General features: G+C 43.5%; 1 protein-coding gene across 2 annotated transcripts in view; it reads right to left on the bottom strand.

The window, feature by feature from the left end:
- PTCHD4 (patched domain containing 4) overlaps positions 1-15,786 on the bottom strand; it is a gene marked incomplete at both ends in the record, with an annotated part of 88,281 nt that extends 72,495 nt beyond the window's left edge. Inside the window, one exon of one of the 2 annotated variants that reach the window (XM_082305670.1) lies at positions 15,187-15,786. In XM_082305670.1, coding sequence (XP_082161796.1) covers positions 15,187-15,786 — 600 coding nt within the window. The remainder of the gene's footprint in view (positions 1-15,186) is intronic. The other variant, XM_082305671.1, reaches the window with a different exon arrangement.
- Positions 15,787-27,183: the final 11,397 nt, after the last annotated feature.

The raw sequence follows: 27,183 nt of genomic DNA, 5'->3' as shown, positions 1-27,183 counted from the left end.
AATGGCACAGAAAAGGGTGCTTTTTTCTTTTTAAATTATGTTTTATGTTGGCAAACATCTCTTTAATTTTCTCTTGTCTCTGCTCTTCCTGGTTTCTCTGGGGACCAGCAGCCAAAGTACTGAAACGCTGCGATAATGTTTTATCAAAGACAAGAAGAAAAGAAATAACTGAGAATCACACAGAGACAAGCGTGATGTGGCAAGATTTTGGGGCTAGCGTGGTTTTGAGGTTAACTTCCAGCTAAGCAGTTTGCAGGCTTAACTAAGCCCAGTCTTTGAACGCAAGGCGCTGCTGTGCTCTTACCCAAGTCCTATCAGGAGCTTCCACTCTTGCAGTGCTCAATAAGATATAACAAGGCACTAAGCAAAGCAGATACAGTTAAGGGCACTTAACACTTCCTGCTGAAAATTCCTCCTTTTTAAGAGATAATTAATCAGTTTTCCCTCTTTTTTTTTTTTTTTAATCTCAAATTTGGCATTGTGAAGCAACTTCTCTACCCTGAATCATCCCCCCTTCCCTCCAGCACACACTGGTTTTTAATGAGTTTGGCTATTTGTTAGCTGGAGAGAGCCAAAAAAATGTCTAGTTTCAGATGGTTTTGCTTTTTTTTTTTCCATAACGTTGGACCAGAATCTGGAAAGGGGGAGTGGGAATGAGGCATTTAAGTAGATCTGTATTTATGCATTAAAATATAACTGAAGCTGGGGTCCTGGATCTGTATATGAGATAGCTGAGTCCCACCCAAGGTACTTTTGAATTCAATATGTTCAAAGAGATTTTTCACCCGGACATATGAACATCAGCAGGTAGTTTATATATTTGTAAAATTTGTCTCAAGATCACCTTGTAACATGTGTCCTTCATGGTAAAATCTCATATTCTTAGTAGCCCACAGAGATGAGGGTGGTGTCATGTGTCATTCTCTAACGTGTTTTCTTTAATTCTTTAATTCCAGTCAAAAAAGTAAAGCTCATGGCACCGTCTCTACTTTGGACTTCTCATTGCCTCCCATCACTGGAGAGCTCTCCCACTGGAAGTTTGCTGACACTATGAGGGACAGCTTTTCTTTATTTTTTTCAGCCATACTCTGTGGGAGAGGGTGTCTCGTGCTGTCTCAGACGGCACAGAGAACGTTTGCAGTGATAAACAAGTGTTAAACAACAGCATGCGACAACCTGAAAATTTTACATGAGCCCAAAACCTTCATCTAGAGATTGCAGGAGTTGCTAACAACTGCCGCTGATCAAGCTCCCCATGCTGGGAGCAATTCATCCCGATGCAGCCGTTACGCTGCTGAGGCCTAGGAGGACCCGCATCAGGTACAGCAGATGCTGAGGTCTCAGTTCAGACCATAATCACTGGTCACCAGTGAGGTTCTGGCATGGCCCAAGACCTTGCTGTGCAAGGTTCCGTGCAAACGCACAGCTGGAGAACCTGCCCACGCTCCATAGATCTTCCCATCTGATGCTGGAGTTTCCTTAGTCGCTGTATTTCACAGTACAAACTGGTGATGCTGCCAAAGGAGGGGTCCCTTCCCTCTCCTTCCTGAGCCTGCACCTCCTCCCTGCCAAGCTTGGGAGCAGCAGTTCATGTGGCATGTGGTGAACTGGACTGGAGAACTAATCCAGGTTTATGCAGACTCAATGGGAAGGAAAAAAGAAAAAGAAAAAAAGATTTAATTCCCTACTTGCTGCCAGCTGGCTCAGGGTTTCTTTAATTCCTGTGCTCAAACCCCATAGTCTGGTGGTGGTGTCAGCTATGCAACACCTGAATAGCTTCATCCTCAAGGTGGCTGTATTTCACAGCTGAGTATTTGTCCTTTCGTGAGAGTACACAGTAGCTATTAACTTTAAGTAGAGTTTCTGATTTGGATGTGCCTCTTCAGCCAGAACAGGACTCAAAATATGAAAAGTCAGAATTTAGACTCTGAGGCCCTGGGTCAGGTTGGCTAACTAAACCTACCAGGTTAGAAGTGCCAGGACTACCAGGCTGCCTGCTCAAGGATAAGAGAAACACGGGGCACTTCCGGAGGGCAATTTTGATCTTAAATGGCCTGAATCTCATTCTTAGGGTTTTTAGTCCTCCTAAAGCCTAAGATGTTCCAAACCCTAATTTAAGTACCTTCATTAAATGCTTGAAGTTAGGTTCTATGTGTTCCTAGATTTATATGTTAATGTAGAGGTATTTTTAAGAATGAGTTCAAAATACCAAGATGAATATTTAGTTACTGTACGCAAGTACTTCTGAAGAAATGTAGTATGTTCATCGTAAATAATCATCATAACAACAACAACAACCACCACCTTTTCAACTTATCTTAGATGTTTCCCTGCAAGCCATCAAAACTTTTTTCCCCAAATACACATTTTATGGTTACTTTAATGTAATACATGTTTTTAAAAAAAAGGCTTTTCAAAGTCCCCTGGAGTGCAAAGTGATTTGTCAATTTATATTAGTGTAACCTGTTTGGAAGGTTTTGGTTCCGGCAGAACAGGAAGGACTGGACTTTTAATTAAAAAAAAAAAAAAAATGTTGCAGATGATGGGACCTTGTAGTATCTAGCCACCTTTGGATTTCAAACAAATAAATATTTAGGGAAAAATTCTGATAAAGTAAGCCAAAGAGTAATCAGACGGTAAAGCACTTCCAGAACCTCAGCGTGTGTCTTCTGAGTACTCTGCAAAATCTCAGTCTCCCTGCTGCAATAAACTGCCAATATCTGGCAACCTATTTTGCAGGAGGATGGCATTTAATTCCAGTTCCTTCAGTGGAAGCTAATTCCTTTTTCAGATTAATGTATTTTAGTTCTTTTGCAACTGTCCAATAATAATTTCCAAAAAGAGTTTTTCAAAACTGTTTCACAGATTTGGTGTGAGACAAAGCTGCAATGGGCTTCAGAAGAAACCTTGATTTTCCCCATGAAATTATTCTGGGAAGTTTTTTCTAATATCAGTGCAAATGCAGATTATACCATAGGTCATTCAGAAACACTTTACCTGGCATGTCTTTGCTATAACGATCTTAAAATTTAGCATATTCCCACACTTATGAATATTTCATGGAATTTTTTTTTTTTTCTGATTTGAAATGAAAGTATGGTGGGATTCAGCTCACCTAATTTTAACCAGCTGAAAGGTAAATGCATAATCTGAACATTCTTTCTCTAGTCCATGATGTCTCTGAAGGGTGAATTCATCCCCGCTTAATATAGTTGTTTAGAAAAAGTGAAATGCCTTGCTTCTGGAGGTTCACCCTTCTCTCCTCTGATTGAACACAGTTTAGATTAGATGCAAAACATAAAAGGGCTCAAATTAGAAGAAATATATCTTATCTTTGGGATGGGTTTTCCCATCCTGTCTATCTGTATGAGCATCCACAAACTGCTACATCAGTGGCAGAGCAGAGTAGGGTCACAGCCTGATGTTGGGGACATTTGTCAAGAAGAGGAGAAGAAACGGCCTGACTCCACAATCCATTTCACAAACATCATCAACCTGTTCCTAGATACTTGGTCTGCAATCACACTCAAGTTGGACAAAAAATAGTAGAAATGATCCAGCTGAATATTTTTTAACTGTCCTGCTCAACTGAGTTTTAAGACTGCTACGAAAACTTTTCCCTGGCACAACCAGAATATAATTAATGAATGACAAAATTCAACAGGGACAAAATGGAGCCAATGTGTGACACTGGTGGTATGAAGCTATTCAAATTTGAAGTGCTGGTGAACAATCAGATGATGCACAACATGGCAAAACAACTTCAAGGTTGGCCCATCCAAAATCCACACAGTCAGCACAAAACTCCAGAAGCTGACTGATTTCATTCTAGAAAGATGACAAAAGGACCAAGGTAAAACAACAATCTATTAAGGCTTCACTGATTATTAACACATCATCTACAGCCTCTAAAGCACTGTTCAAATTCAATGTACGGAGCTGTCTTTGACCTGCAGAGCTTGATCTGTAAGAAGGTGAAGGATGAAGGACAACACTGAGTAGTGAAATGTCCCTACTTGCAAAGCAGTGTCAGAGTCAGAAGTAAAATTAAGTGCCCTTTCCGTGGAGATTGCAAAATCCCAACTTTAACATCAACTTTGTCTTTGACCTTGGTCCTATCATTTAAGCACGGCATCTTCAATTCAACATTTGCAAAACTCAGCTCACAGGAATCTGTTTCAAGGGAGGACCCTGGATTGCCCTTTGGAGACCAGAATGCAAACAAAACTCTTCAGAAAATTGTTTTCTTTTCTGTTTGGGTTTCTAACTGCTCCGGTTCTGTCTGTGTAAATTTTCTGACTCAGCTGCTGCTGACATCTCCTCCTTCTTTACTATTATCTGTGAATTTCATTCCTGTGCAATTCAATTCCACTTCCTGATAGTTAATAGAGATGTTAGATGAGACCAGACCTAACACAAATTCTCCAGATACCCTGCAAGGTACCTTCCATAAACTTGTTACATTATCATTTATCATGATTCTTCGTTTACAATCTTTCAGCCAGTTTCCAACCCACATGACTGATTTCCCATCCAAGCCAATCTGAATTAATTTTTCTCTTAGGATTTCCTCATAATCCTGCACGGGCCAGGGAATGAGCTAGACTGACCTTATAAACCTTTTACATCTTTGACCTCTTGATGTTACCCAGACAAGGCATGAGATTGCTCATAAAATTCCAACAGCTCTTTGACTGAATTTCTTCAGCTGCACCACAGCACTCCTTTATGGGGGGAAAATCAATGTAAGGGAGAGGAAGATCTGAGTTGCAGCAGAATATGAATTCTTGTATAATGGTCCTGCACCAAAATCACCATCCGACACCCCAAACTGCTCCTTCACAAAGCAGCATCTGAAATGTTGTCCTCTCTGTCCACTGTATCCTCATTGAAGAGGCTACAGGAAAGACCCAGTTTAAACTGGTCCTATCACTTCAGGATGCACTTGAGTTTCTTTGAGTTTCTTTCTGGGCTATTCTCTATCTTGGTTACCTTTTATTTAGCTACTCTAAAGGAAATCAAAAAAAGTCCTATTCTGCCTTTATTTTTCCTTGTCATTTTGCTACTTCAAAGAGTAACTGGGTTTTCCACAAAAAAAGTATCAGAATCATTCCTAAAGGAGTGTTGTTCAGATCTGTTAAGTAGTGACAAATGACCTGCTTTAACTTTCCTTTTGAGGTGAATATTTTGATGAAAAAAGACCACTGAACATACGCAATTACAGTATTTGGCATTTATGTAACACATTTTTTTCCCTTCAAGGATGTCCTCCCCTTTCTCCCACCTCCAAAATCTTATACTAGAGGCAAGAAGATGGTAAAAGTTGTAAGAATACAAGATTTATTCTTTTAGGAGAAAAAAACCCCTTTTCTTTAAAATTAAATTCTTCTCAAAAATGAAACACCACGAAATACTTTATGAGAGCAGGGGAGCTCTTAAGCTTGTCAAGCTTGTGAAATTTATTTTTGGATATATACCTAAAGCCTAATACTTGTGCTAATCTTGAAGCCTGGGGAAAGAAAGAGTTGGAGAGATATTTGTAAATATTCAGAAACGTTCATGTTTCTTTGCTGATGTCCCAACTTTCTATGCAATTTACAATGATAAATCTGTTGTGCGTCAACTGGGTGACCAGTATTTTTTACGTGCAGATAGAAAATCGGTTATGGACAGGAAAATTAATGTTTGTTAACAAAGAAACACCACCAGTAGAGCATTTATTACCACACCTTCCAGCCACTCCTGAAGAGAAGTGGGTTTGTCATCTGGATCCAAAAGTCTATGTGGTCCAGTCTCTATTGGAGGATGTTTTATACCTATCTGTGAATAAAACCTCTCTCAGTAGGACAGGGGTCAAGAACATGAGCAAACTGAAGTGTGAATTTTAAGGAGAAAAATGCACATTAATATTTCCATGCTGCGTCTGCTCAGCACTGAATTTGTTAATGTATTTAGTTAATGAATCAAAATCTACTCTAAGAAACCATCCCGGAAAATGGTTAGGAAAAGGGTGATTTATGTTTAAGTTATAGGCCTGTTAAACAAGAGATTGCGTTGCATAATGAAGTACCTCTAACAGCATCTTTCTTCTTAACGAACTGCAAATTGTTTTACAAACTAAACCTGCTCAGGAAACTGGAAGTGAGGATCCTTGGTCTGCAGTGAAAAATGGCATTAAACCCTGCTGGGGGATACATTCATGTCCACGGGGACTGGGCTGTGTCCTCAGCCGCACAGGGATCCTGCCAGGCAGAGCAGGTGGGGTGATTTCATTTCTCTGTGATTTTCAAACCAGAGTGACCTCTCCGTCCCCAAAGTTTGAACACAGGAAAACATTTCTTTTTAAAGTAACTTTTTTTTTTTCTCCTTTATTTTCTAGTCTACAATATAACATGTGAGCAAAATATTTTTGAAAGAATTGTGAAAGAATAATTTGAAATAATCATTTCAACAAAAAAAAATAGAAGCATTTTGTGGGGAACATGTCAAAATGAAACTAGAGGAACTTGCATTTCTCTTTTCTTCCTCCAAGACAAAATTAAGGCCAAGGCAGACATTGTTTCACAGACACTTTTGATTTCAAGGGTACCGTAACTTCTGACAGAAAAAGATTCAGATGAAATTTTATGGGCCCACCCTACATGCAGCACAGGTAATGCGCGATTTAGCACAGGTAAATGAGTGATTTAGCATAGAAGCAGCAAAAAACTCCATGGCCACTTCTGAATCGTAGCACCCTTTACGAAGCTGTTGACACACATGCAAAAATATACCATGTATGTGGTAAGAATAACACCTCCCCATCAGACTGACAACACTTGTGTAACGCTGGTGGAAACAATTATGCAATGTGTAAGAAAAGCAAGACCTTGTCTTACACAAGGGCAACTTTTCTGTCTTGCTTAGGTACCTAACTTGGGCACAAGTTTTAGGTGCCCACTGGACTGGTCCTATAGGTGATGTTTATGTTCCCTATATATTGCAAGAGGATACACATTAGGTGTTTCAGCTTCCCTGTGGAGGTGTTCAATGGCACCTTCCAGGTCTCCCACCGACTGCACGAGGAAATTAATTGTGGTGGACTGGCCCATCAGGAGCTCGATCTTTAATCCCAAATTGCACACCCTAGGTAAGTGGGCTGCATTACACTTAAAGTCCCTGCAATGTGGCATTGCTTTCAAAGGCACTGGACAGGTAGGCAAGACTGCCCTTTGACTTCTCCTATGCCCTCAGAGCAGACAAGCAGGCTTTAGGGCTTGTACAATTGGTATTTTTAAAGAAGAATTATTCTGGGAAACATTGAAACATTTGCCATCATATGTATTGAGGAAACATTATACACCTGTGGTGCCGACTGACTTTTTCCATCTTAGTTATAGATCATTATCAGACCAAAACCTTTCTGCACTGTTAGCCAGGTAGTGACATGCCGGTCTCACAACCTGCGATCCCCCCAGCAGCTCCCTGCCTGTGGTGCCAGCTTGCTAGCAGGAGTGGCCTGGGGGAGGCCACGTTTGGTGCCAGAATGCAGAACCAGTGAGAAAAGCTGATCTGGCCGACTCACGGCTGTGGGAGGGCTGTTCGATGTCTCGCAGAGCTACTGCCGGGCATGCAGAACTGGCATCGCACAAGAATTACCCACCAATGTGTGAGCGGGGTTAAGGGGAAAAAAAAAGCTGCAGAAAAATCTCTTTGCCGTACCAGAGCTGCCCACCAACAAATTATTCCCAGTTTGCCCTTGAGCTGGTTCCACAGTAATTCTTTGTAGCTGGAAATCCTCCCACTGCTGCCAGATCACACTTACTAGTGTCATCAAAGATCTCCGAGCACTTCACCCAAAGCTCCTGCTCCCAAATGGCCTAACCAGTGTAAAAGTGAAGCTAATTCACACCCAGTGAATCCAGGGCTAGGGCAATGACATGTGCCACTGTATGTGATCACCTCTGCAATGCTCAGGAGCTCTGTCACTGTTCTCTGCCTTTGTAGAATCCTTCACAGCCCCACTACCAAGAACTTTGTTTACTATCTATTCTACACATGAGCATCTTGCGCCTTGGTAGGTAGGAAAACAGAGAACAGGACTAATATAGTGAGCAACAGAGGTATAAAAGACTTTATAGCTTGCCCTTTCTGCCTCCCGCTGTCTTCCCCTCTCTTTTCCATCACACGCAGCACCTGCTTTCCTACGTTGTTGAAAACTTTTTGTTTCATCTGTATTTATAAGCTGCTTTTCGGCTCAAGTCCCAGCCATGCACAGCATGTCTCACTGTTTGCCCTAGGAGTGTGCAATGGATGTGGGGTCTGCATAAATTAAAGGCTTTCTGTAGAAATGCAATTTATTTTAATAATTCAATTCACTCCTCTTGGAAAACCAGTCACCAGGTTTTTCCACCATGACTTCTGTAATAATAACTGTGCAGAGCTCTACATAGGACTCTTTCATCTTTTAATAGCTGAAAAGGTTTAATACAGGTTTTGTTCTTAGATTACTATTTTCAGAATGTCTAGCACAACCTTATCTACATCACTGTTTAACAACTAAGAAAGATATGTATGTAATATACATACCCACATATGCTTAAAGGACATTTAAGAACTTTTTTTGACATATTTATTAATCTAATTTTCTCCTTACGAAGTTCCTCCCACTTCTACCACAGAACATATATTTAATCAGTTAATGTTGGTTTAAGGATCTCCTCTCCTTTAAAGCATCTTCTCTGGCTGGGAAGATGACACATCTTTACTAAGGCTCATCAATTGTATTCTCTCGCCTTGCTAGCATGGCACTATCTGAATTTGTTTTAATTCTTGTTACAGATAGCAAGAATACCCATCCATTGTAAATTCAGAGGGAGAAGTTCAGAGCCCTCCAACAGCTCACAGAGCCAGTACAATACAGGGCTCGAAAGACATTTTGGAAAGGCATAGGGATGACTGAGATTAGAAGATGTTATGTCATATAGAAACACTGCCAAGAGTTAACTGAATATTTAGTAAAGGAAATACTTTTTTCCTCTGTCCACAGTGGAGTAGCTATTGTAGGAAGATGGCAAAGTGCTACTGGACTTCCTACCTTTGGCAAGTGGTTGACATCCATCCCAGATCCACAGTGATGAGCAGTTGTTACTAACTGAAGGGGCTTGCAATTGCATCTTCCTTTTCTCTCTACCCAAACAATTTTCCAATTGCTTCTTTATTATTATTCACATCACGGCAAGGTCTCCAGAAGGCCTGGCACTGCACAAAAGGCCATGTCTCCCAGCAAGTGCTGACAAAACTGAAGAGTGGAATAGATGGGAGGGAAAGGCATGAAGCAGCTGGCCAAGGTCATCTGAGAGGTCAACGGAGAATATTTTCATTGCCACCTTTGACATGGCCACTGCTGTCAGCTGCTTGATGGGAAGAAATGAACCCCACACCCAATAAACTTGCTGTCTACAGCCCTGGTGGGGTGAAGGTGGAATTTACCCCAGAGACTGATGAAGAAAGTTAAGTTCCTAACTGAAGAATGGCAATGCAAAAAGAGCACCCTAAACCCCATCCTTGCTTTGATAGGTTTCTGCTGTCTTTCTGATGTTTGTTTATGTTGGGACAGCTTGTCCTGGCAGAGGTTAACCTGGTTTCATGTCCCTTGTGCAGTCAGGGCTCATAGTCTGGCCTTCCTTTTAGGCAAGAAGATTCTCTTAAGATCTGATCTAGCAGAGCTAAGAGACTGTTCCTAATGTACTAAGCAGAGGAAGGAGTGGAGAATTTTCCTAAAAATGCAAAGAAATGCTTCATTTTTTGCCCACATGGAGCAGGCAGGCTGTCTGATCATGTCCTCAAGAGCTGACAGCTGTAGGGACATCTCCCAGCAAAGGCACAGCTAACCTGCTGCAGACACCAGCTCTGCCAGCCCCTCCAGGCAAGGTGGGTGAGGAGCCTTTCCTAGTCCTGCCGGACAGTACAGAAACACAGTTGGAAGAACAAAAAGACAGTCTTTTTTTTTTTTTTTTTTTTTTCCTGAAATAAATTTTCCCAACCTGTGAGCCAGAAGAGGCTACTTGCCTTCAAATATTATCAGCTTGCTTTCATGCTACTGAGCAGCTACTCCAAGCTCAGCCTGCCCAATCCTGTCTTGATCCAAGAAGCTGAGTTGAAAACTATCTACAGTCTCCAGCCTTCCTCTTCTGATCCTCTCCCTGCTCATGTTTTATTGTTTTGCTTTGACTTAGCAACTTTTGCCAGCCACAGAGCACTTCACAGGATCTTGAGCCACAGGCTTGGATCTGGACAGGTGGTATCAGAAATGGGTACAGAGCCACATTGCATCCGAGGAAGCATCTGGTCCTTCGAGTCAGAGTAATCTTATACTTGAACCAGCTTTACTGAAGGAATAACTGTGGATATTACTGATATGCAGATGCCTACTCTGATGTAGGTGGGCTCTGGTTTTATATCGTCTCTGTCCCACGGAGGTGGTCGGTACCTCAGGGTCATGTAAGGAGGAGTGCATCTTAGAGCAGTGGGAAAGACTCCATGAATGCAAACAGAGCAAGGCTTATTTAAAAGTACAGCTGTCAGCGTGAGAAAAATTGAGAATCTGGCCAGCAGCAAGTCTGCAATTACAGGTTTCAAGATGCTAAGCGAATGCAAGTAACTTTTCTACTTAAGCAATAAAGGATTCAATATCCAGCTGATGCACTTATCACAAGTGTGGTAATAGAGATGTCTGTTTTATTTGCTGTTGTTTAGCCTAGTGTTCATAAATGACTGATACTTAATTAATCGAAGGCAGTATTACAAAAACCAATCTGCTTACAAAGGCTCCTTTTAACCAGCAGTTGTCATATTCATTCTGATCTCAGAGAGATAAGTTCTAAGTTATTATGTTTTCTCAGACAAACTAGCAAATAAACATGAAAAGAAACAGTAAAGGTAAAATACTTGAAAAAATACCTTCGTGCTTTTTTTTTCTTTTCTTCAGGTAAGGACTGTGTTCAGAAATCATTCTCACTCTTTGCAGTGATTTTTTTTTCTTTTTTCCCGATAAGGACAGCAAATTTACTGGGGTTATTGGCAAATCAGGGTCATAAACCAATCTCTTTCCTCATATCTGACAGTACACAAGAAGTAATCCCCATGTAATCAATAATTCTGTCTATACCAATAAATAAAATGTGCTTCAGACCATACTCTGGCCCTGGGGACAGGGGCACAACATATCCAAGGAGATACACACTATTATCCCCAGAATGGAGTAGATATACCCACCAGGAATGGACCCTTTCCCTACTAACTCCCAAGCCATGCCCAGGCACTGTCCTGGAAGTCTTCATTGACAAAAATGATGCTGAGATTTGTTAAAACTTGTGATTTAACAGTTTGATGCCCGAGGGTCAGTGCTCAGCGTAGACTTGCCCAGTCTATGTGGTTAGGGCACAATCCAGACCCCAAGCACAGGAACATTGGGTTTTTGTCCTGGGCTGGGGAAAGCATGAACAATCTTCCTCCAGGATGTATCTCAAAAGCCTTCATCAAGACTTCATACCTCCAGCTTTGTTTTCTTGCTCCGCCACGGTCTATCTGCATGACCTTGGGCAAGTCACTCTTCTGGCTGGGCTGCAGACTGCAGCGTAGCATAGAAATAACTGTGAACGGGCTAGAGAGTGTTCCCAAAGCGACGGGAGCAGGCATTTTTGTACAGCCTGGTTTAGACTTTCAGAAGAATAAACTAGGCTACAATGACCCCTGTGTTGCCAGAGTGGATTTTAAACCCATCTCAGGCATTCAAAACCACACTGCAGTCTGCACTCTGGATGTAAGTGTCATCTCTCTGCTCCTCCTCTGGCAAGCGGAGCGACCAAGACCTCCTGACTTACAGAGGGGCAGTGAAGATAGATGTATTCAAGGCTATAAGCTCTTCCAACACTACAGCAAGTAACGATTAAACAATCATTACCCTTCACAGCCAGACCTTCTTAGGAAAAGCCAAGAAATTTCATTAGATTTTGCAGCGTAATAACAGCTGTTTCAAAACCAGAGCAGTTTGCTGAAACCTACTCGTATGGCTCCCACAAAGTTCCCGTGAAAGACCTGGCAAGAGCTCACCCACAGCCAGCCTTCAGCCAGCCTCACCTGAGAGAATCAAACCAATTTGGGCTCCAGGAGGAGACAAGAAGAGGGACAAAGTGAGAGCTACTCACAAGACTTGAGGGAAAGAAAAAACTATGAGATGTTTTTGCAGCTCCCAGATATGCAGGGGAGCAGTTGGAACAGCTCAACATTGTCATTGTGGTTTCCAAACCAGTACAGGTTGACACTTGACCCATGTCAGCTGCAGACTAAACACATCTGGGACACCTTCGCAGTTTGTAAACTCACCGTATTGTTCTTAGAATAATTTTATTCGATCTGAAGCCATTATTAAAAGAACAAGACAGAGCAAAGTCTACCAGTATTACAAAGCAAAGAGTCCTTTGAGAAAGTGAGGCAACCCAGAAGATCCTGGAGGGTTCTTATGGTGCAGGAAAGTTTGGCTGAGAAAGCTCCTGAGGACATGGACTGGTGAGTGTGATGAACACTGGTCCACGCTGAATAAGGGCAGCTAGATTTGACCCTCTTCTTTGCATTCCTATGAGGTCTAGACACAACTGCTCCTTCATGTCACAACTGAAGTAAAAAGAAATAAAACACCTCATAGCTACAGCCACAGGGGTTGTTCCCTTTGCTGAACAGTCAGAGACTGATCTACCCTAGTGGGTGCAGCATCTGAGGTATTTCTGGTTAAACACCCCAAAACAAGCAACACAGGCCTGGGTTTCTACACTCTTTGCTCAGAGCTGCAGAGAGAGGGAGGTCAGTAAATAGCCTGGGAGCCTAGATTAAATCAATATTTTGGCCGTGGCTTGAAGTAGAGCGAGAGATGTTTGCCCACAACTTCCTAACCCTGTAGCTTGGTAGATGGGACAACAGAGATGACAGAGAGTGGGCTCACCTAGTGAATTAATCTGTGCAAAGTAGTAATTTATTCCCAGCAGCTGGAGCCAAAGAGACCAGAGGAGGTGAGGCTCTGAGGACACGCCATAGCTGAAGGCCAGTCCATGTTCAGGGCTGACCACGGTCCCACAACAGAGTCCTTACTGTACCAGAAAAAGAAAAACTGTGGCAAAGCGCGTTTCTCTTTCTCAGTAACACCAAGGACTCTCCCTATCCGCAAAAATGGGTCATAACCATTAGCTTTCCCCTAAAGCGCAGTCATAGATTTTGGCAGCTTTACCTCCCTTCGCTGAGAAGTGGGTAGAAAGCTGCCCGCTCTGTTCAACTTTAAACCTAGGTGCTTAAGGGCATTTACTCCTTCATCCAGAAGATGATGCACAACAACTACTTGGGGGCTTGGAGGTGCCAGGCTGGTATTCGGCAGTGCTCAGACATCTATGCTTTGGGAAAACCTCTCTCTGTGTGAATTATCTACCAATTCCAATAAATCTCTAATCCAGACCAGGTTATGTTTCCCTTTGCTTTTATCTTTAAAAAAGGAGGAGCTCTAGGCATTCTCCTAGTAAAAAAAAGCACATTGCAAGTCACCCCATCCTAGTTTTGCCAAGCTCAGTTAAGGTTTCTCTACACAAGAAAATTAATCTGGATTGAGAGAATAGAATAACTATTTCTGCATAAAGCTGGTTTATAATTACGTTAGTCCAGATTATCAGTCTTCTCCACTGAACTAGCTTAATCATGACTTTAAAAATAAGCAAAATGGAAAGAAAGCACTTTAATTCTGCAATAGCAGCATTGTCTTCACAGCAAACTAAAACATAGAATTTGTTCAGGGATATTTAATCCACAATAACTCCTATTTCTGAGCACTACTTGCACTCAGGACTTTCCAGCAGCAGCAAGGACACCTTTTCATTTCCACACACTCAACTTGAACAGCCACAACTCTGCACAAAGCAATTACTGTAACATCTAGAGCAACGGGACCAAATCCCACCTGGCCCACCTGGCCCTTTTACTGAAGCAAAAAGACCAATAAAATCAATCTACATCTCTGCTTCAGTTTTTGGGCCAAGGACTGCCTGTACTTTTTTCCTGGTAAATGAGCAGTAAGAAACAAATGGTAACTTCAGGATCTGGCCAGTACTTGCAAGAGCACTACCTCTGTCATCCCTGAGGACCTCTTTGAAAAAAGGGGGACAGGTAACCCCAACGAGTCTCTCTAGTTTACAAGAAGGACCATGTCCTCTTCCCTGTGACCTGAGCCATGAGTAATTAGTGTCCTAGGGAGTTTGTTACACTCTATTAAAGAAATCCTGCTTCTGGTGCAATGCCTGGGGGAGCACGCAGATACACTGTAATTCGCAGGAACTTCTTTCGGCAGCCACCTGCAAACTTTGCACCTTATTCGCTCATAGCAGGTTAGTCCTGGTGAAACTGGATTGCTCCAGATGAGAGGGAAAGCGGATGGGTGCTTCTGTGCCAGGGAAATATTCCTGAGATCATTTGTGCCGAATTGTCTATTCTTTTAATAGGAAGGACTGAAACTTCTTTCACCTTTTACCTTGTTTCGCCTTTGCTGGAAGCCTCCAGCTGATGGGATCCGTCCCAAAACTCCAGCCCATCCATCAGTGGCAGAGTTAATTATTTTCACACCAAAAGAAAAAATTCTACCTCCCTTCCCCTTCTTTGCATGCGGGTAAAGAAAAAGAAGGCAGGACACCTGAAATCGCTTCTGGCCCAAACCTCCTGCTGCTCCTACGGCACTCGCAGAGGCAGGGAGATACAGGAGCTCACTGTGCATTTGAGGAAAGCCTTTTCTGGCCATATTAAAGATAAATTATCCCACCACGGTAGTGGGGCTGGAAAAGGTGATAGTGAACCCCCAGGTCTCAACCCCCCCAAACCCGACCTCCTGTCCCTTTTCCCCGATGTATTAACCCTTCAAGGCATCACAAGCTCTCCCAGTCCCGAGGCTGTTCTCCACTCCCTGCTTCTCCTGGTGCGTTAGCGTACAGTCCCCCCACCCTCCCTCGTCGTACAGAACAATAGCGAGGCACCGGTTTCAGCTGCTTCCCGAGGAAAGCCCAGATCACACACATTTAGATATATATAGAGAGATATGATTATATTTCTCTTTGCTGTTTAGGACAAGAAATGAAGTGCTGCCTCTTTAATTGGCAAAAGCATGCAGTAAGAGCATACCTTTAATTTAGTGTTGGGATAGCTCACTTGCACCCTGGCTGTTGTCTTATTGGAGAGGGCAGCCTGCCTCAGATCCTCTAGCACTGAAATAATATCATCCAGCACGCATTTCTTATCCTGATTTCTCAACACACACAGATGGGAAAAAGTATAATTATAGCCTTTGTAGTTCACCTTCATTTCCAGCACGGCTCGGTGGATCTGCAGGATCACATCAGCCTGATGCAAAATATTGCCTCCGGGTTTGGAGAGGAGAATCACCCTGCCATACCTCCCCGGGGTGTGCAAGTCCGAATACAGCTGGCTTTTGGATTGATCGAGGGAGAAAAGGCTGCTGGCTAAGCTCCTCTCGATCTTGGCCAGGCTGTGGCTGGGGGCTACCAGGCTCTCCAGGTCAGTGTCAGGCTGGAAGCGGTTGAGCAGGCTGAAGCCGAAGATGATGGTCAGGACTGCGGGCACAGTGAGGAAAAACACCGGATGCCTGCTCACGAATAAGCCCAGCTTGTAGAAAAACGACTGGAGCCCTCTGTGTATCACCTGCCGCAGCATCCTCCACCAGATCCAGCCTGCAGATGCTCCTGGCCGTCTTAGAAAGCACATGTGACATGTGTAGCTCCTTACCCCTTCCTGTCAGTTTCCCTTTCTCTCTCCCTCTCTCTCTACTACTCCTTTAAAAGACTGCAGCAAGTTGCAGCAAGACAGCCAAATATTGATCAATGGGGTGTGTGTGTGCGCGCGTGTGTGTGTGTGTCGCGGGTGGAAGGGACCGGGCAGAGGAGCGGGGGGGGTCCTTGCTTTTTTTTTCTCTTTCTCTTTTTTTTTCTTCTTCTCTCCTCCCCCCCCCCCGCCCCCCCCAGCCAACTAGCATCGCCCCCCCTCCCCGCCCGGGTGCCCCCCTTTCGCCGGCGAGGCTCTGGCGTTGCACCGGGAGCGCTGCCGGCTCTGCAGTGCCCGCTCCGCTCCGCGCCCGCCGCCGCTCCGCGCAGCCCCGCGGCGGGCACCGCTGCTCCGGGGCGGTGCAGCGAGAGCCGGCAGCGGGGTCCCCCGTCCCCCCTCGCCTCGCTGCAAAGCACCGCTGTTCGCTTTCCTCCCTCCACTCCCTCCACACACACGAGGAATTTGCCGGGGCAGGAGGATGATGCTGCATTTTAACGGCCCCCGACCCCACCGTGCCCCTCCCTCGCCGCTCCCCCCTTCCCGGCCGCAGCTGCGGGGCCACCCCGGGCGCCTCCGCTCCCCGCCGGCTGCCGGAGGAGGGAGAGCTTTGCCCGGAGACTTTGCGAAGCGCTTTCCCACAGCAGCAGCAGCAGCGGCCGCGCTCCGCTCTCCGTCCCCCGGTCCCACGGCTGCTGCATTCCCCCCCGCCGCACCCAGCCCTGCCCCAGCCGGGCTGTGGCCCTTGCAGGCGGGGGGGACACCCACCACTCCAGGCAAAGGTCCCAGCCCAAATTGCCACCCCTCCCCTTTCCCCCATCTGCAGCCCGAGGTCGCCCAGGCGGAGCTGCCCCCTGCTCCTAACGAGGGGGAGAGTGACTCCGGGAAGGGCTCGGGGCAAGGGGAGGAAGGGGGAGTGAGCTGCTCCCTTCCGCTGCCCAACAGCCTGGCACCTCTCCCCCTGCAGCCAGCAGCTCCCCGAGCAGTGACCCAAGAGAGGCAGGACGGGGATCCTGACACCCTCCAGCTGGAAAAAAAAAAAAAAAAAAAGGGTTTCCAAGCAAAGACACTAGCAGACCATTACATAAGAGGAGAAAAATTCTGCAGCTCCCCGGACCAAAGGAGAGCAGCAGAGAAATGCATGCATTTGCAGCAGGAGAGCTGCCCACCAACTCTCCAGGCAGCAAGCTCTGCTCCTCTGGGAGCTTCAGGCAGGACTGCTTGGGACAGCAGATCCAGCCCTAGCAGACCTGACAGCCCCTTGCAGGCAAGGCAGGAGAAAAGGCAGGCTTGCTTTGCCGGAGCTTTATACTTAACTCCTAAGTTTAAATTGCAGAAATATAATTAAAAAATAAAACCTGAAAAACGGAGATCTCTGCTTGGTGTCTCTCCCCCTACCAAATTCCTGCTGTATTTTAGCTAGTTTTGTCAAGCAGAAATCGATTTATTTTGGGACGGGATCAAGGACGTTGTGCAAAGCCTGAGAGAGCAAGGTTCTTCCATAATAAACCCTTACAGAAACAGAAGGAGGGAGAGTGGAAACTGGGGAGCTCGAGACTGTCAGTTAGCAGACTCTGCCTGACCCAGGACTAGACAAACAGCGGGCTATGCTCAGCTTGAAGTAATTATCTGTGTCGGAGAAAAACAGCATACTCAGCAATCCCTTTCATGCTGACACCCACATGCACACACTGTTGTGTGGATGAACAGGACATCCAAAGAAGGAGCCCATCTTTGAGGGCTTTGGAGGGCTTGTGTTAGGTCACTGAGACAGTAATTCACATTGGGAGCCTGAGGTCCTGCAGAAGTGTGGAAACGTGAATTTTTTTCCAAGGGATGCAAGAGATATACTGGGAGCATTGGATTGGAAACCTACCTGACTGAAATGCGTGGCTAAGATTCACAACTGCCTTGGTAAAACTGGCTTAATTTTTAGATATTTGAATGGATGCTGCAAGCACATCACGCCTTTCAAATTCAGGCTGTTTTTATTTAGTGGCCTAGATACTGCTGATCTGGAAGCACTTGTAAATGTGGGCTGGAGTTCTTACAGGCAACAAGAAGGAGAGGTTGAAGGTGGGAAATTCTGTAGAAAAGACCCTATCAGCTTCCTATTTGCTCGTCTTAAAGCATTGCCCATGATGGAAATCTGCCTCAACAACCCCAGGAAATGCTAAGCTCCATTGGTACAAATTACAGCTCTTTGTCTATTTTATGATGCACTTATGCCGATGGTTGAGTGCTCCCAGTGAATAAAGTCTAAATGCAAAGGCTTTATGGAGCCTTTGTACTTACACACATAAATGAGACCTTGAGCGGGAAGTCGGAACCTGATTCTTCATTTCTACACATGCAGGCTCATAATAGGCTTTGACAGAGTATGTCACCATACCTAAGCTGTGGGTGCTACTGGCAAAGATACCTTAGCACTGTGGGCTTCAGCACAGGCTGCAGAGGCTCTGCCTGGAGCCTTTGGGTCCTTGGTACTCATTGCTTCTGTGGCTTATATGGTGCTGGTACCTGGTCCAGCAGGGAGAAAGCTGCAATCACTTCTCTTGGTTGCCGTGGCCTTGCCCAGTAAGCCCTCCACAGAGCTGGTCATTGCTCAGGAGGTTGGCCAGATCTCCCTGTAGGCCACAGGAAGAGTTCAGGAACACAGTACAAGCAGTCCCGACCACCCTTGGAGGAGCAGGTCCCTCTAGTGCCTAAATAAGATACGGCAAAGGATGTTTTTTTCTGCAGCTTCTCCCGATCTTGGACAACTTCTGTGTGCCAGGGTGCTGCAGTGGAGTGTTGAGACACGGCATTGCTGAAGCACAGACCATGCAAAGGCAGGGCAAAGAAATATGTGCAATGAAAAGTGTGACTGAACACACGCTGCTTCCTTCCTGAGCAGGAAAATAAAGCAATATCGCCAAAGGGCACTGGCAGTTGGTCTTGCCTGTCCGTTGGAGTACACAATAACACAGTGTGATCCGGCATTAGTGCCCCCACAGGTAATGTGGATGATAAAGTGACCAATGCACTACATTGGTCATCTCAAATGGCAAAATCCACGGAGGATCTAAAAAGTCAGTTTGAAGTATGTCTCAGAAACAAGCAGGGCATCAGCACCTTTTCTGAGAACAGTGTTGGGATATGCTGATATTTATATCCTCCCTGGTGTCATCCAATGAATCCTCTTTAAAGGGGAATAACCGGCATCTCAGGGATGTTAGCTGGGGGAACTGAATAATGGTTCAGAGTCTGGAGCCCAGAGAAATAACAAACCACAGAGAGATTTGAAACACTCAGAAATATCTGAAACAAGATTCAGCTTGGAAAAAAATGCAACTGTATCTGGGGAAAATAGTTGAAGCTGCCTACTCCCAGAAAGGAGACAACTTTGGAAACAAATGATTCAGCACAAAAAAAAAAAAAAAACGGGATTACAGCACAGGGCAAGGTAGACGTGGTTTTGGAAAAAACATTACATAGCAGAAAGTCAAAGCAATACAAATTTACTTGCAGAGATCTCCTGAAGCAGGGAGGGAACAGTCCCTCTGTGTTACTCTGATGTGGCTGCACTGGGGGACTGTGTTCAGCTCGGAGGGTTACTGAGACACAAGAGACTTGTCGATAGTTTAAATATGAATTATCAACGGGCTCGAGGGGTTGGCATAGGTGCGCTGATTAGGTACTGAAGAAGGTAGAGTTGAGTGCCCAAGAGCCAGATTGCCATACGTTGATTCACAAGCAAGTAAAGCTACAAACAGTCCTATTGTCATAGTGATTTTAAGTTGTTATGGTTTAATATCTGGGTGGATATAGTAGAAATTAATGGTACAAAAAGACATTAAATAGTGAAAAACCAGAGGAATGATTTAGAATAGCCACAGAGGCTGTGTATACAAGAGTAAATAAACCAGACTTCAGACCGACTAGCAGTTCATGTTTATACACTTATATGATTTTCTACCTCAAACTGGGAAAGAAAAACTTTAGTGTGACAGTGAATTTAGTTTTAGAAATGTGGATTTTTAAGATAAAATACCTTCCCAGCAATTCTCAGTTAAATGCTGAACTTCCTCAAACTGCAGGGCCAGCACTACACAGGAGCCAGGCAGGGAGGGTGGGGGGGGAAGGGGGAGAGAGAGGGGGTCTGTGCATAGCGCTGGGGACCAGGGCACTGGAGAAAGGATGTAAGAGCTGGGGTGACCCTTCAGGGGAAAACACCCAAACTGCGGTTACTGTGGTTGAATTTGCTGTTTCGTTTTTGTGCTATGTGGTGGTTTTGAAAATAGTTGAGAAAACTCTGCCAGCTGCAGAAATGGAGAGTATGAAACACTGCGGTGCCTCTTGGGGAGGATGTCAGGCCCTGTAGGACCAGAAACCTCCACCCATTGACTTTGGAGATTTTAAACAGAAACACCTATGACTGACGAAAAGCATGGACAGTCAGGCTGTTAGTAAAAACACAGGAGGCTATAGTGGTAATAACAAAAGGAGTAGATGCCAAAGAGCCTTTGAAACTCTTGTATGGGAGGAAGCAAGTATCAGATCCTTTATGTACTGATATATTTTCAAATGTTCAGCTTTGTCATAAAAGTTTTATTCCCCCAGTTAGGTGCTATTTCCTTAAGTATGTGCAGGGCAGTTGATGAAGTTGCTAAAATACTACTCACATAAGTAAAGATTGCCAAGCCAGGGTTTTCAAAGGGTTAATATTTGTTGAATAAATTTGGTCAATACTCTCACATATGAAAAATAGCTTTTGAAAAATATTGGGCATAAACCCACTGATTTATTCTACGTTTAGCGGATTGTTTTGTCTCTCCTACAACGAACAAGTTCTTTTACTTTTGAAAAGGAAAAACTGTCAATTCAAAAATCAAGCTTTTGGGAAAAGATGTAAATACATTTTTTTTCTGATTAATTCTGCAAATATTTTTTAAATTTCAGTTTTTCGTCAAAAATTGGAAGCTTTCTTGGAAATTTATTAGAAAGAAATAAATAGGTTTTGCTCCTGTTTAGGTTGGGTTTTTTTTTGGTTGCAAAAATATACTTGCCATTTTCTAAGCAACTATAGCTAATTCACACTGTTACCTGATAAAAGCCTCCAGTGTTAGCAAGGAGCTGCGAGATCTGTGACAAGTAAGAGCATCATAAAATGCATAATGCTAATGTATTATATTTCTTGAGAGGACTGAAAAATTAAAATGCTGAAAGAAGACAGCTTGCAAGGATAGCTGGGAGCAGCAGGCAGTTAAGTAATATGTTTTGTGTGGGTGGGGGAGGTTAAGTTGTGATTTTGTTTTCTTTTGTGAGAGAGAAAATATTGATTCAGCTGGAGAAAATGGAAATGACTGAGGAAGCTACCTCAGATGAGTGAAAAAATCAAACAAATACGCTCCCACATGTGTTTCTCCTTATCACTTCTGCAAAAATTAAAACCCATCTTTTCAACTCTTGTTACTGTGCTTCCTACTGTCATAAAAGGCTAACAATGAATATTCATTTCTTCCATCACCATATGTCTTTATTTTCATGTCCCTGCCTATTTGGAAAAGTACTTTGAAAACAAAGGTGTCTGCTACAACCCATCTCTAGATGGAGATCTGTGGAACTGTAAATTATACCTGCTACCTGCGTCCTCCTTAAGGGCTTTATATAGAGACCATATCTACCCTGTGGGTTTTCAAGCTGACTGGGGAAGCTACTGCAATGTGTTTTTAATGCTACAGATCCAAAGGAAGCTGGAAAAGACCCTCCTAAGCACAGGAATCCCAGTAAGAAAATAGATGGTATTAATCCTTGGTCTGACAACATCTTGGATACTTGCCTTGCATTATTTCACCTCCTCATTGAGAATGGAGGGTAGTGTCATTATTTAGCCCAAATCAGAGGGTGGTGCCATACGACAGTGTTATTTTCTGTTTACAAAGGTGAGTTCAGAATGGAAAGCCAATACTATAGGTCTTGTAGAAGAGACTGCCTGCATAAAATGTCCTCCTAAGAGGCTTCCCTCTTCTTCTTTATTGCAGGCTAGCTCTGCTAATTTTGTCAGCCTTAGTCTGCCTTTTTGGAGATGGCCTGAGATGGCCTTTGCTGTGAGTCCTGTGAGGACAGGGCTGAATGCAGTAAGAGAAGCTGCTACAGCAACTGATGGGAAGGAGCAAAGTGCAGTCAACTTCAGGACTTTATTTCTTTAGACTGGCATGAAATCAAGAGATATGAAATAAATCTCACCTCGTGGTGTTTTTGGCTGTTTAATGACATGAAGAGCATGTTGGTTGTCATGGATGGAGTGATGCACTTCACTCGTAAGAGAGCTGCAGCAATATGTTTATTGATAACAAAGTTTGATAGTAAATGCAACAGTGGTTTAACAACATTCGATGGCAAGGTACACTGGATTAGTTACTGCATAGGGGACAGGGTCAGACAAAATCTGTCAGGGAGACCCTGCCATTGAGTCATGAGGTTCAGAAAGGACCCCCTTGCTTTCTAAACTTCTCAGAGAAGAGTCTAGGTGCAGCTAGATCCAGACCTAACCTCAGACTTGGTCAATGGTTTATGTCTAAAGGATTATATATGTGCAGTCAAGCTAAGATTACATTAGCTAAGATTACAAAGTTTCATTGCACTTGTTTCCGATTCACTTACCAAGTATCTGATGTGATAAGGATTCTCTCAACCTCGAGGAGTAACCCTGAGAGGCTGCCCTACTCAAGGGGAGATCCCGGCGTGCAGCCCGCTGCCAAGCAGGAGAGCTCAACAGGCTCTTGGGCTGCTGACTGTTTATGGGGGTAAGATGAGTGACTCATAGTCATATTTGCATACTGACCACAGATGCGTTTCTTCCAAATCTGGCTTGAGTCGAGCACAGATCAGCACTCTGATCAGGTGGGCACATTACCATAAATTAGTCCTTGGCTACTGTGTTGTTATCTGTCTCCCCCAAATCCACCTTGAGCCTTGAGCCAGATGCAGCCACCAAGACCAGATGCATCCATCATGGGCACCACTGGTGGTTATCACTTGGTCAGAGTTACGGGAAAAGATCAGGTCAGGGGGCAGGGGGAGCACACTGCTGCAGTTGTTTCAGCAAGAGGTAAAAAGGAGCATGAAAACTAATGAATTTATTACCTAGGAAAAAAGTCTCAAGATAAAATACTTTATTGTTCCTAAAAGCTTCATTGCCTTAAAATATTTATAACAGGGAACCAGAGAACATGTTTCATGAAGAGCAAACCTACACGGTCATGAGTCAAGCAAAATGTCTCAGTCCAGCTTCTTTCTTTTGGTCTTTTAAAGAGTAATGCAGAATTTTAAAAACAAAAAACAAAAAACAAAAAACACAAAAAACCAACCAAAACCAGTGGGACAGTGGCTGCAGGAGTGTGAAGCATTTGAATACTGCCTGGAGGGGATCTGGTCCTGTTCCTGCCTCTGCCACAGAGTTCCTATAGGATGCTACTCAAATGGCTTAGATCCAGCCGGGCTGTAAGTCTTCTGTCAACTGGGGATCTCCAGGTCTGTTTTGGCAAACAACTGAACGTTCCCAGCTACAGTTGTGATAAGCTGTGGATATGACTATCCTAGTAAACTAAGCAGTGCCAGGGCCCATTTTCTAGCCCTGGGGCCAGCTGGCACAGCCTAGCTGTGTCTATAGCATTAAAGTATCTCAGTCTCTGGAATAGGGTAGCTGCATCCAAACTGACAGCTCAGAACAGTCCCTGGCTGGTGCTGGATCCTGACCCACGCTCAGGAATGCGTTGGGAAAGTGCTGGTTGTTTTGGGCCAAAATCATTCCAGGCACCATTCTGAAAATTGAAGAATATAGATGATTGCATTCCAGTGCTTGGGAATGTTCCCTGGCACTGTTCAATCTACTGACAGAGGCAATTATAAGATGGGATTTGCCTAATCAAATATAGATGCCTACATCTGAGACAGTTGCCTAGGTCTACCCCAGACAATGTATAGTCAATGAAGGGAAACACTTGGGCGTAATTTCTCTCATCATATGAGATCTACTTATCATTAAGTGGATGTCTAATAACAGTCACATGGATTGTACCATAAAAGCTGTATTAGGTAACACTGACTGTAAGAGCAACCCAGAAAGACTAGGTCACTACATTATGAACAACGTAGACCAATATAGACAACACAGGGTAATTATACTCCAAATGTAGGTATTGTAGACAGTGCTAGAAGCAAAACTGGACAAAGATCTGTGGCAGAACAAAGATTCAGTCTTAAACTCGTAAAAAATCCCTGAACCATCTTTTCCTATATTTCATTAAACTTCTATCTTCCTACACTTCCTCAGGTTTTATCTTCCGGCTGCTTTCACAAGATGTGACTAAGTCAGTGTATATCTGAATACACGGGGGCCTGATTCTGGTTGCAGGTCCCTTGGCAGCACTGTAAGAGCAATCGTAACAATTTGCATTTATACACTTCCTTCCACCTGATAGCCTCATAGTGCTTTACAAATACTGATTGATTATGTTTCACATTACTCCTGTGGGATGGCTATAAAACAGAAAAATAGAAGAGTGGATTATGAATGACTGGAACTGAAAGATAGGCAAAGAGAAAAGAAAAGCATACCGTTCGAAAAACAAAGGGCCATTACTTCTCCATAAAACCAGGAACTCGGTGATTTTGTTCCCATTTACACCAGCTGGAAATTCAATTTTCATGCCCCAAATTCCTGGCAAAGCATGAATTTAATTCAGGACATATCTTAGCCTTAATGAAAACTCTGGCTGGTGTTAACTTTTGACACAGTATATGTACTGCATAGAGTAAAGGTGATTCTCATATGTGGTATCAGGTTTTTGTTGCACTGGACTAATTTAATGGACTTAATAGCAAGAAAGGATGCTTAGCCAATACCTGTGAGTGAACAATATAGATTCTCCTATCAGTAGAGACTATAGATTTATATAGGCCAAGTGGCTTCACAGGGAATGTGATCCAGTTTATCTGACTCAGTGTCAAGTTCCTCCCAAAAGAAGAGCTGAAATTCCCAACATGGTCAGTGGAGACAGACAGGGTGCTCTGGAGGCCTCCAAGGAGAGATTTTGCCTGCCTAAATTTAATCACCTAAATTAGATAAAGTGGATCTTCCTTTCAAGGCCTTCAGGGCATCTGTCATCACTAGTTGCCTGGGAACTTAGGTACTTACTGCAAGACTGCTCTGATAAGAGCCAAAAATACAGGTGTTGCTTAGAAAGTCAACCTTGGCAAACTGGATCCCTTCTAAGGAAAAGATCTATTAGAAAAATCACATGAAAGCATTGGGGTGTCAGTGAAAGGAAAAAAAATAAAAGCATGTCCTTCAACAAAGACTCACCTCCCTGCCTGTGTGCTAGCTTGCTCTCTGCAGAGGTTGCAGTCCCTTTCCTGACACACCACTGCTCAAGTTGAGTGATTCACATGCTAAGCCCCGAGAATCCTCCTCCCCACTCCTCCTCATCATTGGCTACATAACCTTGTCTGGGATCAGCTTGCTGAGTGATGTGTATTGCTGCGCAGTGTTGCTCCATTCTCTGCATTATTTAGCATGCTGACAGCCTTTGTGTTATCTGCAAATATTACCAATGGTGATTGCAAACTGCCTTCCAGAAATATGGGATAGCAACAGACCTAGCAACAGTCTATGCAGAACCCTACTAAGAGCATCCTCTCTCCATCATGGTTTCCCATTGACAAACCCTCTTGCAGGTTTGTGAATTACCCTGTTCTTAATCTCCTTAACATGATATTATGTGGAGCTACTTTTTTAATCAAAATATTATGCAGCAAAAAGTCAAACACCATACAGAAGTCTAAATAGATGACATCTTTGTTGTTACTTTAATTAGCCAGCCTTGGAAAATCATCAACTGTTTAAATTGCACTTGTTCTTTGAGAAATGTTTTCTCTAAAATTTTGGTGACTAGTATTGATTAATTATATTGCCTATTACTGATTTATTCTTTATTAATTCTGTATTACTTTTGCATTTTTTTCCTGTATCAGTTCTGTTATTGATGTTACACTGGCTTTCCCAGGAGATCTCATTCGTCATTTGTTATTGACACACAACAGCAGGTTTCCCACTCTTTGGAACATCCCCCGGATTCTTTTCTTTTGGAAAATGCTTTTCTAGAAACTCTAGGGCATGAAAGTTGCCTCAGCCTGCAAATTTTCCTGTGTTTCGACACATAGCCTCTCTAGTTTTTTGTCATTGTGTTGAGTAGCTGTGTCAAAAACAGGGGTGTCATTTCAGACAACTTCTATGGGAGATGAGGAATACAGAGGAAAGGAGAGAGGCAGCAACTGCAGAAAAAACGCTCCAGTCCCAAATGAGCCTCGTAGTTTTGAAATATGAGAAGGAGTACAGAGAGCTAGAATAGTAAGAAGATCGATAGGCAATTATGACCTGACATGAACTGCACCTATCCACGGAAACCTGAACAGTCACTTCAGTCCCAGCCCACCCCACTACACAAATGCTTCCCCCTCCTTCTTCCCCTCCCTTCTGCATGTGCATTTAGTGCTTCTCTAAAACTGTTTACTTTAACCAGCTTCTTCTGCCTTTGGTGGATCCTAGCCCTCGCCAAAGACCTCAAGTTTCTAAGAGCTGTTGTATACGAGGACCTTCCTTCCTCTCAGCTCACATCCACTGTTGCAAGAATCTGGTAGTATTCTTGGTCAGGAATAAGGAAATCTCTGATGGTTTAGATCGTCCCATGAGGGAATGGACACTGCTATACATCAAACTCATTAACATTTTCTTAGACTGGATCCTCTTGATCCTTCAGCAAGATGGGTATTTTAAGAAACTGCTTTTCTCCCTTACTCAGTACAAGATGGTTTAAATATAAATGTTGCTCCCATTTTCAGCAAGACGGTCAGGTGTGATCAAATCAGATGGCTAAAAAAGTGAATGCCAGAAACAAAGGAATAAAAATCAAAGAGGAACAAAAATAGAAAAGGTTGTAAAGAACACTTAGATTAATTTAAATTGGATTCTCCAATAATTTATGGAAAAATATCTTAGTGTTATTATCAGGTGTCTGATAGGAAAAAAGCAAATACAACAGACTTTTTTAAAAAGGAAGCGGAGGAATAGAAGGCCAAAGGATACTGACCAGCCAACCAACCAGGCATAACTGAACAATAACTATCTGAAAACACATAGAGAGAAATAAGCAGTAACATGGTTTTGTCAAGGGAAAAAAAAGCGTGAAATGAATTTAATTTCCTTCTGTGGCAGCCTTCAGGGTAGGTAAGAAGCAGCAGTTAAATACTTGGCTTTAGGATGTCTACTGACATTGTTTCATATTATTTTCTCACAAACAA

The sequence above is a fragment of the Platalea leucorodia genome (assembly GCF_965183815.1).
Source record: "Platalea leucorodia genome assembly, chromosome: 3".
Taxonomy (NCBI): domain Eukaryota; kingdom Metazoa; phylum Chordata; class Aves; order Pelecaniformes; family Threskiornithidae; genus Platalea; species Platalea leucorodia.
The sequence above is the reverse complement of the archived record's forward strand: the minus strand, read 5'-3'. Positions and strand labels throughout refer to the sequence as shown.